The sequence below is a fragment of the Meleagris gallopavo genome, chromosome 1 (assembly GCF_905368555.1).
Source record: "Meleagris gallopavo chromosome 1, MGAL_WU_HG_1.1, whole genome shotgun sequence".
Lineage (NCBI taxonomy): Eukaryota > Metazoa > Chordata > Aves > Galliformes > Phasianidae > Meleagris > Meleagris gallopavo.
Window position 1 is genome coordinate 67893377 of NC_139404.1, and position 14619 is coordinate 67907995.

Genomic DNA, 14619 nt, shown 5'->3' on the forward strand with positions numbered 1-14619 from the left:
TTATTTGACTGCTAGGTGGCAACAGTGTAACAAAAGGATCTGATGGAGATGAAAATCATAGCAGGCAGCTTAGACAAGGCATGGGAACACCCCTGCACCAAAGTGGCTGCATGAGGATGGAGTCACCTGAAGGAGCCCATGCCTCAGCAGGGCATCATCAGGCCTCTATCGGGCAGCACAGTGCAACCCAGGCAGCACACCCTGCACAGACACTGCTGCTTCTGGCTGTAATTTGAACGCACACACTCACCACTCACACAAATTCAAAATAAATAAAACAAGAAAAAAAAAACAACAAGAACCCTGCTTGCAGGATGCGGGCCAAGGAGGAAGCTGCTTGGTGCATTTATTGACAACTCTGCAGTCCTGGTGCAGGTAGGAGAGCTGAGCTCCTGCTCCACACCTAAGGCACACGGTGGAGAAGAACATTTCCTGTGGTGATGCATGGTGCTCCTCTCACTGTGAAGAGCCATCAGAGTTTCACACTTCCCCTTTCAGGAGCCTGACGTTATTTGTACATTGTGGAAAGCACAAGTCGCGTGGATTCTTCTCAAAAAGCTGTTTACGTCTCTGCTGCTTCCTCCTCCTCTGTGACGTCCACATGGCTGTACTGCCTCCAGGCTTTCAGATTGCACTTTCGGAGAACTGCTCCCAGCTGTTTCCCAGGACCCACCTCGTAAGTGTATGGAAATTCCATTCCCTGCTTCCTCTGGTACACAGAATGCATAGTCTGCTCCCACAGCACGGGTGAGACGAGCTGCTTCACCAGCAGTTTCTGGATGTGCTTTGAGTGCATGTACTTTTTGCCGTCAACGTTGGAATAGACACAAATCAGTGGTTTTTGTATTTCGATGGACTTCAGGACTTCAGCCAGCGGCTCTACTGCAGGTTCCATGAGCTGTGTGTGGAAAGCACCACTGACTGGAAGCATTTTGGTACGTGTGAAGTAGAATTTTGGGGCGTTCTTCTGCAAAAACTCCAAAGCCTATAAGAAAGGGAGAGCAGTCACAGCCTGACTCAACAGAATTCCACATGCTCACTCCACCAGATTGGCCTCTTCCAGCCCAAGGCAATAAAGCCATTCCTCTCCTACCCAACCACCAAGCACACTGGGGAAAAAAAAAACCATGAAGCAAATACATAGGCTGTTCTGAAAGTAATGCCTCCTATTATTTCTACAACAAGGAGCACAATAACACAATTTGACAGAGCAAATTCTTAGCTATAAAACACTATTTTACAACATAGTCCCCACCATTAGCTATGCATTTTTGCCAGCGATGAACAAGAGCCTGCATGCTGTGCTCATAAAAATCTGTAGCAGCAGAGGTGACCTATGGTTGCTGTCACTACTGTTGAAAAGTACCACCCGCTGCCTCCATGTGCTCACATCCACTGTTTGGTCCCTACAAATATTCAGTAAATGTTGATAACTGTCAATGGCTGCCATTTTTTCCACATGGAGGAATTCAAGGACAGACCTTTGCTTTATATGCACTTCCACGTCAGATGCCATTTTGTCAGACTGTTCCTCTGCTGCCATCTGTCACCCAGCAACAAAACGTAACACAATAGTGGTGGGAAGGTTTAGCCTCTACTGCCATACCACCAACATCTGCCTCTGACATTGTGGGCCAACAAAATAAAATAGGTGGCTTTACTTCTGGAGCAGTTTTAATACATTAAGTTGAAGTAATCAGGTGCATCTCCTGCAGCAGTACCTGTATGTGCCCTGCGATGACTCTGCTATCTGGGAACAGGTAGTTGGAGACCTCGCACACGGGGTTGTCTATGCCCAGCGACTCACAGTGCCTACGGGCTTCCAGGCAGGCGTATTTGTAGTTGGCCTCTCGTCTGCCAATGACTGACAGCATTCCACTGGGGACAGCCTCCGCCGCCGCCTGCATGGCCTCAGCACGTACCTTCACAGCGTAGAGTGCTGAGGGGAGAAGGGGACAGGTGAGTGCAGAAGGGCAGCTCGCTCACATCGGGAGTGAGAATCACAGAATCACTACGGTTGGAAATATCACTAAGATCATCCAGTCCAACCATCAACCCATCCCCACCATGCCCACTAACCGTGTCCCTCAGTGACACATGTACACGTTTCTTGAACAACTTCAAGGACGGTGACTCCACCACCTCCCTGGGCAGCCTGTGCCAATGCATCACTGCTCTTGCAGAGATGTATTTTTTTTGTAATATCCAATCTGAACCTCCCCTGGTGCAACTTGAGGCCATTACTTACTGTCCTATAACTAGTTTCTTAGGAGAAGAGGCCAACCCCTACCACACTGTAACAGAGTTGTAGAGAGCAACAAGGTCTGCCCTGAGCCTCCTCTTCTCCAGACTAAACAATCCCAGCTCCCTCAGCCGCTCCTCATAAGACTTGTGCTCCGGACCCCCCACCAGCTTTGTTGCCCTTCTCTGGACACACTCCAGGGCCTCGATGTCTTTCTTGCAGTGAGGGGCCCAAAACTGAACACAGGACTCGAGGTGCGGCCTCACCAGTGCTGAGTACAGAGGACGATCACCTCGCTGCTCCTGCTGGCAGCGCTATTTCTGATACAAGCCAGGATGCCATTGGCTCTCTTGGCTACCCGAGCGCACTGCTGGCTCACGTTCAGCTGCCTATCGACTCCAGACCCTTTCCAAGGTTGGTGCTCTTAATGCGACGTTACGCATATCAAAGCAAACCGTGGAAGCAGAAAGCAAAATTCACCCTTCGACACGCACCTTCTGCAAAGTCCATGGCTCCGGCGAACACCAGCGCCGCGAACTCACCCACGCTGTACCCGGCGGCGGCCACGCAGCTCTCCACAACCTGCACAGACACACGCGCGGCCGTCAGTGGGGCCGGGCCGAACAGAGCCGCGGGGGGGAGCTCGCGGAGGAGCCGGGCGGCGGGAGCCACGTCGCGGCCCAGGCGGCTCGGTGCGGGGCCCGACGGCCGCCGCCTACCTTAGGCTGCAGGTGGTTGAGCTTCTCTACGGCGGCCAGGGAGGCGACGAACACGGCGGGCTGGCAGTGCCGGGTGCGGTCCAGCTCGGCCCGCGGCCCCTCCAGGCAGAGCGAAAGCAGGTCGTAGCCCAGCACCTTCTCGGCCAGGCGGTACATGTCCCGCACGCCGGGGTAGCGCAGCAGCCCGCGGCCCATCCCTACGAACTGGCTGCCCTGCCCGGGGAACAGCAGCACCGCGCCCTCCCGCGGAGACCGCCCCTCCCGCCTCGCCTCCGCCGCCTCCTCCTCCTCGCCCGGCTCCCCGTCCCCCACCGAGCTCTGCAGCAGCTCGCTCAGGCTCGCCGCCCGTTCCCCACCGCCTCGGAGCGAGCTGCCCCGCCGCCGCGCTCCGCCGCGCAGGACGCCGCGCCCGCTGTAGCCAGCGAGCCGCCATGTTGCTGCGGCCCAGCTGCCCATGGCCGCCGTCTGCCCGCCCGCGTTGCCCCGGGAACCGAGCGGCCCTGCCGTCCACGGCTCGCGCCGCGCCGCTCCGCGGCTCCTCCTTAGGGCGGGCCCTGCCAGCGGGCGGGCACTCGCGGCAGAGGAGGCGGCAGCGGCGCGGGAGCGGAGCGGAGGTAAGGGGCGGCCCTGGCCCCGGCCGGGGGGGGATGCGGGGGACCCGTGTGCCGCGGTGCTGGGAGCGCGCGACAGCTCCTAATGGGACATCTCCTCACGGGCGCCAGGAGGGACGGGGTTTATTTTGTTAGATTTCCAGGCTCTCTCGGTTTCCTCAGTTGTTGTTGGGGCTGCGGGCCCCTCAGCAAGAAGCTGAGATCCACACGGGCCGTTCTGCTCCCGGGGAGCCCCCAGCTGCTGAGCCCGCACAGAAGCACCGCTCTCCCTTTGGTTCCACACGGAGGGCGCTGGCCGTGTTGCAGAGTGCTCGGGGCTTAGCTGTGTGGGTGGGCCGCCAACTGCCCTCCGCTATGGAGGCAGCCCTGGAAGAGGTTCTCTGACATCCCGCTCTGTCTAAAGAATTCCTAGGTCTGCACAGCACCTCCACAGGGAATATCCCAGGGGAACATCTGTGTTAATTATATAAACGGATGACGCTTGAGAAGTGGTGGCAAAGGAAGACTGTCCAAAGGGTGCTTTGTCTTTAAAATACAGCCTGTTCTGAGGATCTTATACAAATGTACGTGGTGAAAGTTAGAAGAGACTGAGCAGTAAATGGCAAATTGTCACGCAGGCAGATCCATTCCAGCAGACAGGGCTGCCTCTCAGTGTGTGGCTTTGCCATTTGGAAAGCAGAGTGGCGTGGGCAGCGAGACCTGCTGTGTCTCCAAACCAGATAAGCATGCTTGTGTCACTCACCTTATATCCTTAAGTACATACCATCAGCTGTTTAATTTATAAGTGCACACTATAAACATATAGTTAGAGGTTTATGTTGTATTTCTATTATGCAATATATATTGTTTTAAATTATAAATCAGCCATAAAAGTCCCTTATTTCTGGCAAACACACATGTTGCTCCAGCTATTACTAAAGATTTACAGACAAGACTCCTTTGAGGCAGCAAAGTTCTGTACCACAAGCTGTGAGAAAACTTTGTCTTCCGTGCCATGGTTTCCCAGCAGCTAAAGCCGGGGCAGATCTAAGAGGTTTATCGCTATCCATCAAGCATGCACCTCTTAATCCTTCAGGCAGCTATGTGATGTGGAGCCTTTCCCCACTGAGGATGTGCATGCTGCCTCTCAGACCTGGGTAGAAACTTACTGCCCCCAAAATAGTATATTAGAGAGGACAAGTGTCTGCCCTGGGGGACCTCACTCCCAATTTCTGCAGCTTTGTCTCTACCTCAGTGTGCCCAGGACCACAACTCCAGAGCCTTGTGGGTAACTTGGCCCCACTGAGAGATTTTCCTTAGCACTGTTAATGCAATAGCTGTCACTTAAGCCCCGTGTGATTGGAAAGCCAGCACCAAGTTACTTAAGGGGATTAGTCAGAGGTTTATCGGAGCAGGGATATAACACTGCAATGGAAGCAGCTGTCCTCTTCTGCTCCTGCTCTCTGGCAGTGCTCAGGCTGGATAGGGGGAGGGCACACACCTGGCTCTCACAGAGCTGCTCCTTCACTCTGGGTACTTCTTCAGTAGCCTGAGGCATGTTGGCTCTTCTGTCACAGTACACGTTGTTCTCCACACCCTGTTCTTTCTTGTACACAACCTTTTCCAGACAAAGGAGAGGACACGGAAAGCTTCCACTTCACTTTTTGTACATTGTGCCACCGTAGGAAAACAACCTGCAAAAAGACAGAAGGCTGCAAGCCATAATGTTGCCGATTTTTCCCTTTATTTCTCCTGGTGCATTACGGAGCTGGAACTATCGTTGGACAGATCAGCTGCTTTGAGTAGCCAGAAGCTACACAAAGAAGTATTTTAACATTGGTAAAACAAACTGACCTGCTACAGCCAGACTAGGGCTAAGCAGAAAATGGGCAGGATGATGAGGAAAACATTGCAGGGCAGAGACAAGAGGTACAGAAATAAGCTTCTACTAAGTGTGTTGAGAGAGTAAAGATCTCCAGCAGCAGAGATCAAATCGTCTGCACGCTGCAGATACCATCCACAGACATCCTGGTTTCTTCAGTATGAAAATCAGGGTGCAAAAGTATTGTGCAACCAGCTCTCCCTGCAGTGGAGCTGGGACCCGACTGGGAAAGCAGTGTAGGTTGTGTAATGGATGCAGCTGGAGGGGCTGTGCTAGCATACCTGTGCCAGGTAAGTTATCACTAAGTAACTTCAGGTGTCTGTACGTGCTTAGAAGACAGGATGTGCCCCAAACAAAACAAATTAGAGAAGGAAAGCTGTCCGTTTCACAGTCTGGATGTTTCCAAATGTAGAACCTGCATATCTGTGAGCACAGGGCACAAGTGGCTGAAGGATCCCTATCACCTCAGCTGGTGTGGAGTGGCTGGGAACCTGCCTTTGGCCCTGATGCATTCCTGCAAACATCAGGTGGTTACAGTATGTAATTCCAAATGAGTAATTCCAGTTATGAACAATAACAGCATTATTAATGTAAAAAAAAAAATAATCCTAGTTGTCTCATTATAGTTGATCATAAAAACTTAGATGGTTTTCAGGCCTAAATCTGTGAGCACCATGCTTAATTCAGACAAAGGTGGGTAGGATGCTACACTGAAAAAAAGGCAGGGCTGGCAATGCTTTATGAACCCTTCAACTCCATTACTCTCAGAAATTTCCTGGGCATGCCACAAACAGCACAGATCTGTTGCTGCACTGCACATTTGGGACTGGGCTGCAAGCTGCATGCGCATGAAATAAACTTTCACAGAATCACAGAATCACAGAATTGTAGGGGTTGGAAGGGACCTCTAGAGATCATCGAGACCAACCCCCCTGCCAAAGCAGGTTCCCTACACCAGGTCGCACAGGTAGGCGTCCAGGCGAGACTTGAATATCTCCAGAGAAGGAGACTCCACAACCTCCCTGGGCAGCCTGTTCCAGTGCTCCGTCACCCTCACCGTGAAGAAGTTCTTACGCACATTCGTGCGAAACTTCCTATGCTGCAGCTTATGTCCGTTTCCCCTCATCCTGTCTCCACGTACCACTGAAAAGAGACTGGCCTCACCACTATGGCCGCCACACCTCAGATATTTATAAACCTGGATCAGGTCCCCTCTCAGTCTTCTTTTCTCAAGGCTAAACAGACCCAGTTCACTCAGCCTTTCTTCATAGGGGAGATGCTCCAGGCCCTTCACCATCTTTGTGGCCCTCCGCTGGACTCTTTCCAAGAGATCCCTGTCTTTTTTGTCCTGGGGAGCCCAGAACTGGACACAGTACTCCAGATGAGGCCTTACCAGGGCAGAGTAGAGGGGGAGGATCACCTCCCTCGACCTGCTGGACACGCTCTTCTTAATGCACCCCAGAATGCCATTGGCCTTTTTGGCCACGAGGGCACACTGCTGGCTCATGGCCAACCTGCTGGCTCATGGCCAACCAAACTTTAAACTTTAAACTTTATTAACACAAGCTTTTCTGAGATCAGATTGCATCACTCAGACCCCTTCACCATGTTTTCTCCTGTCTTTGTCACCTTGCATTGGGGTTTTACACACTGCACCTTAGGTTACAGTGTGCCCATCACTGCTGCCTGATCTTCTGCCATTCTAGTCCCAGCTTGTTTGGATGCAGCACATCTCCATTGTGTGATCACTCCCTCACTGAAAACCTGTACCGAGTAACCGAAGATGGACAAAGCTTCTTCCAGAGTTAATCAGTGTGGCTCCATGAGTGCTTTTTATGGGCATTTGATGCTGGAATTTAGCTTCTGGGGAGTTAAATACAGAGCTCCACTGCTGATAGACAGCTGTGTTACCGGACTGACCCTCTGGCACACTGCAACTTTGTTACACAGCTCTATGTGATGCAGGAGAGCATTTTGCAATGCTGGCAAGTCCTGAGAAATACTGTTGGGAAACACAGTATGTAATTAGTAATAACAACAGTCAAAAGAATAGGACACCAACAGTCAACTCAAACCAGTACATTCCACCTTTTTACTTCTGTATCTAACCACCTCCTGTTCACGCATAGCGGTACTTGCCCTGTTTCTATGCTTTGTGCTTTCCCCATTTCTGTGTGCCCTCCTGATTTCTTTTCTTGTCACTCAGTGTTTCCTCTGACGTGTGCAGGGACAGGTTTGGAGCTGCGTCATTTAGTCACTGGCTGGAGCAGAGCAGTATGTTTCCAATTTGATAGCATTCAGCACTTCCAGCCTGCAAACCATGTCAGGCCTTTCCTCCATGGGGAGAAGCTGACAAAAGGAACAATGCCTGATGCAGCCCAGCTGCTTGATACCTGCAGGAAACTGCTCTGCTGCTTCTGTGGCCAAACAAAGTATAAAGCCCCTGAGGTCCTCACTTATCACTTTGGGAAACCTACTGGCATTGGGTCGGTGTGCTGCAGCAGCAGAGCTGACTGGCACCTTGAGGTGTGTGTCCAGAACTAAGCCCCAGTGTGCTCTTACTCACGATGTGACAACTGGTGAGGTCTGAGCTTTCAGCTTCTAACACCACCTTTGGGAATTAATTACCATCTGAGGACAACCACAGAGGACCAAGGTGTGGGAGAATGCCTTAACTCCTTTACTCTATGTAAGACAATATGTGGTAAAGCAGCAGGAGGGACACAGGGCAGGAAGTGCAGCAGTGACCACAGCACAGAGCTATGCAGTTCTTTTCCTCCCTTCCTTGTAGTCGATCCTTCACCCAAGAGCCAGTGCTGCTCCAGCAAGCTAGTGCATTGTTCTCCCTCCCCGGTTCTCCTCAGCTCAGTTCTGCATTTGGCACTGCTTGGCTTGTCTTTTGCCTTGCACCACTTCACCCTTCTGTTCTGGTTTTGACAGCTTTACTGCTTTGTTTGCTGTCACTTTTGTGCGCTCCCACTCCTTTCCTCCTACAGCTCTCCCCTGAGGCAGCCCCACCGCCTACACGGCCTTTCTTGTTAACTCCTTACAGACTTCCCTACCCTGTGTGCTTCTCCCATCCCTCTGTGCTGCTCTGCTTGCAAATCTCTGCTTTGCACCTACCACCAGAAATGTTCATGATCCTACTCAGCCTTGTAGCCCCAGCTACCAAAATTAAATTAATCCTCATTACATCTACATGTATCACCTGGGCAGAGTGAAAAGACATTGTGCAGGAGATGTCCCTTGCTGGCCTGGCTCCCTCCTGTTCTCTGCATAAAAACACAGGGTGCCAGCAGAGCAGCATCCTATTCTTTAAGCACATCTGCTACCAGTGGGATTTTCTCTGTTCCACTCCCTGTCTTGTCATTGCATCAGACACAGCTGTACCAACAAAGCCTTCATACAGTTTCATATAGGACATCCTCCTTTGGCATATCTCTGACTGCCCTACAGCTCTCTCTCCTGGGGGTGTCCAAGGCCCAGGGCTCCCTCTGCCTCCTGCAGTCTCTTTTGTGATTCCTTCCTGCCACCTGCCCTCCCACCAAACAGATTAACAGGAATTGGGTGTATTTGACAACTGTGTATTTGAAAAACAATGTGTTTTGGTTCTGCCCTTTTTACTGTACCTCTTACCTATTTGCATTTTAGCAACCTAAACACAGATCTTTTGTAGCATTTGACTTTCGGCCAGAAAAATGGCGACCAAGTTTTTCCCTGCTTACTTTCTTACTCATTTTATTGGTGCCCATACACTAACTCAAGCAGCTCGGCTACCAGGCATCACTTCATGTTACTTCTGCAGGCAAATTTAATCCTGCAGACCGCATGGGTTTGGCAGCTAAGATGGCTACAACTGATCTCCTGCTTCAGGTAGAAGCCAGGGATACATTCTCCACCTATCCACTGAGATCTTTATCCTCCCTGGCTTTTTATTTTGTGTCAGTTTCTCAAGCATCTGCTACTTATCACATCCATCTCACTGCTCACTGCACACCCTCCAAGGCTAAAAACACAACAGAATGTATAGAACTATTTTGCTTGAGCACAGGCAAGACACACTGCATTATTCCCAAGTGCACCCAGTGAGTGAATGAAGTTCTTACTGAATACAGAAATGCAAGTTTCTATCAAACTGAATTATTCCTCTGGTATACCCAAGTGAGAAGATTGACATAGGTAAAACTCAGTACCCTTACTGCACAAAGCTTAGAAGGAAATGAAAGCTCAAAAAAGCTGAAAGTAAATGATAGGTTCTTATATGGAGGTGAGTATTGTCCAGTGAAGCCGATACAAGATCCATTAATTTCAGCTGCACTGAGTGACAAGAGTAGGCTGTGAATCAGACCCTTCCTGTGCATACTTTTAAAATCTGCCTAAAAAATATGGAATAGTTTAGTTGTTTCCTTTTAAAATTACTCTGCCAATCCACTTTTTTGGGTTTGTTTCAGATTCAGTCTCAATGGAAGTGGTACCAGCTTGGGCCTCAGCCGTGGGTTTCACACTCCTGCCCCACGCAGGAGGAGTTTTAGGAAGCAAGATAACCAGAAAGGAAATCCCAGAGTGGTATGAATCTCTGCAGAAGCCCTCCTGGTGTCCCCCTAACTGGGTGTTTGCTCCAGTTTGGGGAACTCTCTATACATCTATGGGGTATGTTTTTCACATCGTATCAATACGCTTATGTGATCTCCAGGTTGTTCATTATACAATGTTAGACTAGAAAACTATTATTCTATTTCTGTGGCTTGTATGTCTGCAAGAAACTGTGCCGAGCTGCCTGTCTAGCAGTTAAAAACATGTCTGGGGAAGCTGTGTGTGGCCACACTTTGTATGTAGAACTGTCTACTTCAAAAGCAGGAGTTGGAAAAGCTGCCATTCATCTGCTTTCCTCAATCATTCTGAGGGCAAGATCTGCCAAGCTGGCAGCAGTGAAGTGAGGCAGCTCCGGGATTTCTTCTCTGCATGTCCTTCTGTGGTTTTAGGAAATTAAAAACAAAAGGGAGGGGTGAGCGGATTGGGACAGGACTGTTTTAACATAGCTCAATTAAAATAAACCCAAAATCAAAACTAATACACACACACACCCTTTCAGCTTAACTGCCAGGCTGTTAAGTTTGAGAGATCTGAAACCCTCTGCTGTCTCCTTGGGTACCTGTGGGAATGGGATTTGGCCTCACGATTCCCTGTTCTTCTGACAGTAACTGCTGTGCTGCCAAATATTTTAAAGCAGCTAAATAAGAGAGACCTGTTCCTCTCCAACATTATGTCATTATCCTGCAGGTTAATTTAAATACTACAATACCTGTTGCAAAATACAGCAATGATCCAATATCTGAACACATACTTGAACGTGTAAGAGAGCTGATTTAACATTCTCTCATTTTGGTTTACTTTTCTGGAAATAAAGGCTTGGTAATTTTTACAGATTCACACGCTCTTTTCTGTCTGTATTCTTTCTTCTTTCCCCTTTTTACAGGGTATGTGTACATATTTCTTTAATTGCTCTTTGCTCTTGTGTGCTCAGAGTTAGAATTTGGGTTGCTGTCCCTTGGATAAAAAATACCTTTTCTCAGAGAGACAAAAGCTGAGGGACTTTCTTCAAGCTGACTATGCAATCTGCAAACTTGTTTCTTGAATTCTCATCATAAATCTGGACGTCACATTAAATCCTTCAAAAATCACTTGCTTTGGTAATACCAAAAGCAAGCAATATGTTCTGAGGTAAGTGGTTTCAGCTACATACTATATACATCTAGCTGACTGAAAATATATTTATAATCAGGCTTTTGCTTCCATAACCTGCCATATACACTTATCCCTTGGAATGGTTAAGACTTCTCGTTTGTACAGAATCTGAGAATATTAAAAGCAATAAATAATTAAAAGCAAGGTTTAAAAAGCTTCCAAAGTTGCATTGTTTAGTCTTTATGAAAGACATGGCCACAAAGCAAGCCTCGGTCACTATCTGAGTCAAAGAGAAAAAGAAATTCTCCTTATGTGACTGAGATATGTAGACTGCAACAGCTTAAAAGTTCATCACCACAGAAACACATTTGAGCCCCCTGCTGTTCAGCAGGTGCACAGTGCAGTTCACACACCTAGCAGACTCTCATGAGAAGATGGAATCTGTATTCAGTTATTAATTCTAAAACAAGGGTATAATTCAGAGTTGGCACTTTGTCCGTGGGACTCTTGGAATGACTGTGTAGTCAAACTGCATTGGTATGTCTAATGGAAAAGTCAAATGAACAAGAGAGTCTCCCTTTTCTAATCAGTCTCTTAAAGTTTAGAAGTAAATCTTACACTAGTCATTTCCCAAATCCAAATAATTTTTGTCTTTATCAGCTTAAATTCTGGGATCGTTCTGGTAAATAGTTCTTGTGTGGCATTAAGATGATCTGTTAAAAAACTTCAGAACATTTTTGGAAGATCTTTTTATAAGCTGGTGCCCCAAAAGGGGGAAGGGTGCTGGACATGCCTCACAGTTCTTTCTCTAGAAGTCCTAAAAGTCTTTGTACCTTCTGTACCCTTCCCTCCTCCCTTCTGAAACGTGACTATAGATTCCTTTTCTGCTCAGTCACCATCCACATTCACGCATGCACTTTGGGATGTTATTCATTTTGTGCATTCCCATCTCAATTTCTACTTCTAAACTCATTTCCATCTATTTAAAAAGGTTTCTTCCAAACAAAGATATTTTTAAACCATCCTCTCTCAGTACTGACAGGAACTGTTTTTTTCTCTCTTTAGAGACTTACCTTTTACCTTCAAGTCTTTGACTTGCTTCCATTTTAACACAGCATTCTCTATTAAGACTGAAGTGCAGTAAGTTATCCGCTTTTCTGCACCTAGAAATGAGAACTCTGTCAGAACAGGGAATATTTCTCTCCATCTTGCTGTCTGCAGCAGATAATCAACCCTTCACAGTCAGCCATTCTGTCAAGTAGCGCCAGGACATTTCCAAGTGAATTTAGACTGACACTGAAGCCATTTCATTTGTTTAAGAAAACACAGCCGCTTTCTAACCAACATACTGGATTATCCCTTGCATTGGCTTTCTTCAGATACGGCTCCTACCTGGTGTGGAAAGAACTGGGGGGCTTCAGTGAAAAGGCGGTGGTTCCTCTGGGCCTGTATGCAGGGCAGCTGGCATTAAACTGGGCATGGACTCCCATATTTTTTGGAGCTCACAAAATGGGATGGGTAAGTGAATAAGTTTATTTCTTCAGCCTATGCTTTTGCAGTCATCTGCAAGGTGGTGAGGCTAAAACTTGCATCGTGATTTTTTCGCTCTGAAACCGAACCTGATTTGTATCATCAGTACAGAAGATGGCTTGCAGAAGTTTGCTGCTGTTCTTACTGCATTCCAGCAGCCACCTGTGAGAATTTACAACACCCTTAAATGTTTAGATTACAAGTAGCTCTTTCTGACACCCTTTGATAAGAGCCTTCTGTGACTACAAAATGTAAACATTCATGCCTTAGCAAAATTCCTAGGTATCTCTTTGGCAAACAGCAGCGATAAGAAGCTTATCATTACTCACGTAATCAGCATCTGGTTTAGACAAGAGCAGCTTTCTGCATGCTGAAGAAAAACAGCTCACCTTAAAAATAAAAATTAGTATTAAAAAATGATTTGCCTGGTTCTCTAAATATAAGAGCAATGTTTTAAAAGCAGAATGCTTTGCAAACTGTAATTACTTCAACCACACCACATCTCTTTGGGCAGTATCTAGAGCAGGAAAGCACTGGGTGAGATTATGCGGCCAAGGGACTGTTTCTGCTACCAAGGGAAAAAAGAAAAAAAAGCAGAGTATGGATGAGAAGGATTTTGTCTGCTCCCAGCTGCAGTGCCCTTTCTTCTGACTTTTATCTTTTTATAAGTCAGTTCAACTCCTAGCTCAGCAAAAATCTTTTTGCTAGCTGTGTGCTGAGAAGTCAGCTCACAGAGGGAGCTGCAAAGTGTCAGTGCTAAGTAGAAAGAGCCACACAAATACCGTCTAATTAAGAAAATGCAATGAGGAAAAGGACACTAACCACCTTCCTGTGTTTTAGGGGTTGGCGACTCTCCTGCTCACAACTGGTACAGCAACAGCTACCACTGCTTCCTGGTATCACATCAACAGAACAGCTGCTTATTTGATGGTCCCGTATTTAGCTTGGCTAACCATGGCTTCTGCGCTCAATTACCGGATCTGGAAAGACAATCGCAACAAGAAATCTGAATAAACAGCTTTCGGTCAAAAACATTTTTTTGCTCCAAGAATTTTCTAAAGAAAGTTATGCCTTACTACTTTTTTAGCTGAACTATTTACATTACTTTATATGCAATCCTTGTTTTAAACAAACATGCCTCAAGTAGGCAAGTCTCAGAGCCTGCATGAAGTTTCCGCAGCGAATTAAACGACAGCGCACATCAGAAGGTACTGGTTTTCTGTATTGCAGCATCATGTTTTATATGACAAATAGCATATTAACTATTACCAGAAATAAGCACTAACTGCAACTTCATTTAGAGGAAGAAATCCAGCTTCCAGAAAGTTGCTCCTCGCAGCCACAAGTGCCACTGTGGCCTGAATCAATCACGTTTACCACTAAGCATGGTGCCTTACGGTCTCACTGCAGCTGCCGTGTCTTCTCATCACTGTACTCTGCAAGTGTTTAAGATCAGATCTTTTTCACAATTTGTGCCTTCCCGCTTGGAAGCACTGTACAATCTTAAGTGTCAGATAAACGTATTAAACTGCAAGTAAACTTACTTTTCCTCCACTGTTTTTGTTGTTACTAAAAGGTTTTGAACAAAAAGAAAAAAACGCGAGAAGCAACAGGATGCTATAGCCTAAAGGGGGCCCCTTCCTCTCTTTTCAACATTACAATGAGCAAGGCAAAACAGCAAATTCAGAGTATTTATAAGCCAAGAGCATCCAAATATTCAGCAGCTGTCTGTACATACCTCTGGCAGCCCCAGCAACATTGGCCAAAGAGCACCCACGTGTGCTGTGTTCACCATTCAGCCCTGTCGGTGGAGCAAGGAGCCAGGCCATGGGCAGACTGCACACACAGGCACTCAAGTTATCTCCTATCTGCACCTTCTCACTTTAGCTGCTTAGAAATGGAAACTGATTTTTCCTCTCTGGGATTATGATAGCTGACACAGTAAGATCTGTGATGCTTAATTCACCCAGC

At 47.6% G+C, this 14619-nt stretch overlaps 2 protein-coding genes across 2 annotated transcripts; one reads left to right on the forward strand and one right to left on the reverse strand.

Annotated features, from left to right (window-relative positions):
- Positions 1-307: 307 nt before the first annotated feature.
- Positions 308-3417, reverse strand: MCAT (malonyl-CoA-acyl carrier protein transacylase). The gene is made up of 4 exons (XM_085232454.1): positions 2962-3417; positions 2737-2824; positions 1722-1939; positions 308-985 (listed from the first exon to the last, which is right to left on the reverse strand). The coding sequence occupies exons 1-4, from the start codon at positions 3415-3417 to the stop codon at positions 563-565; spliced, it is 1185 nt and encodes a 394-aa protein (XP_085088580.1). The 3' UTR covers positions 308-562.
- Positions 3416-14191, forward strand: TSPO (translocator protein). Its single transcript, XM_085232465.1, has 4 exons — positions 3416-3575; positions 9885-10083; positions 12498-12636; positions 13489-14191. The coding sequence occupies exons 1-4, from the start codon at positions 3416-3418 to the stop codon at positions 13660-13662; spliced, it is 672 nt and encodes a 223-aa protein (XP_085088591.1). The 3' UTR covers positions 13663-14191.
- The last annotated feature ends 428 nt before the right edge of the window (positions 14192-14619 follow it).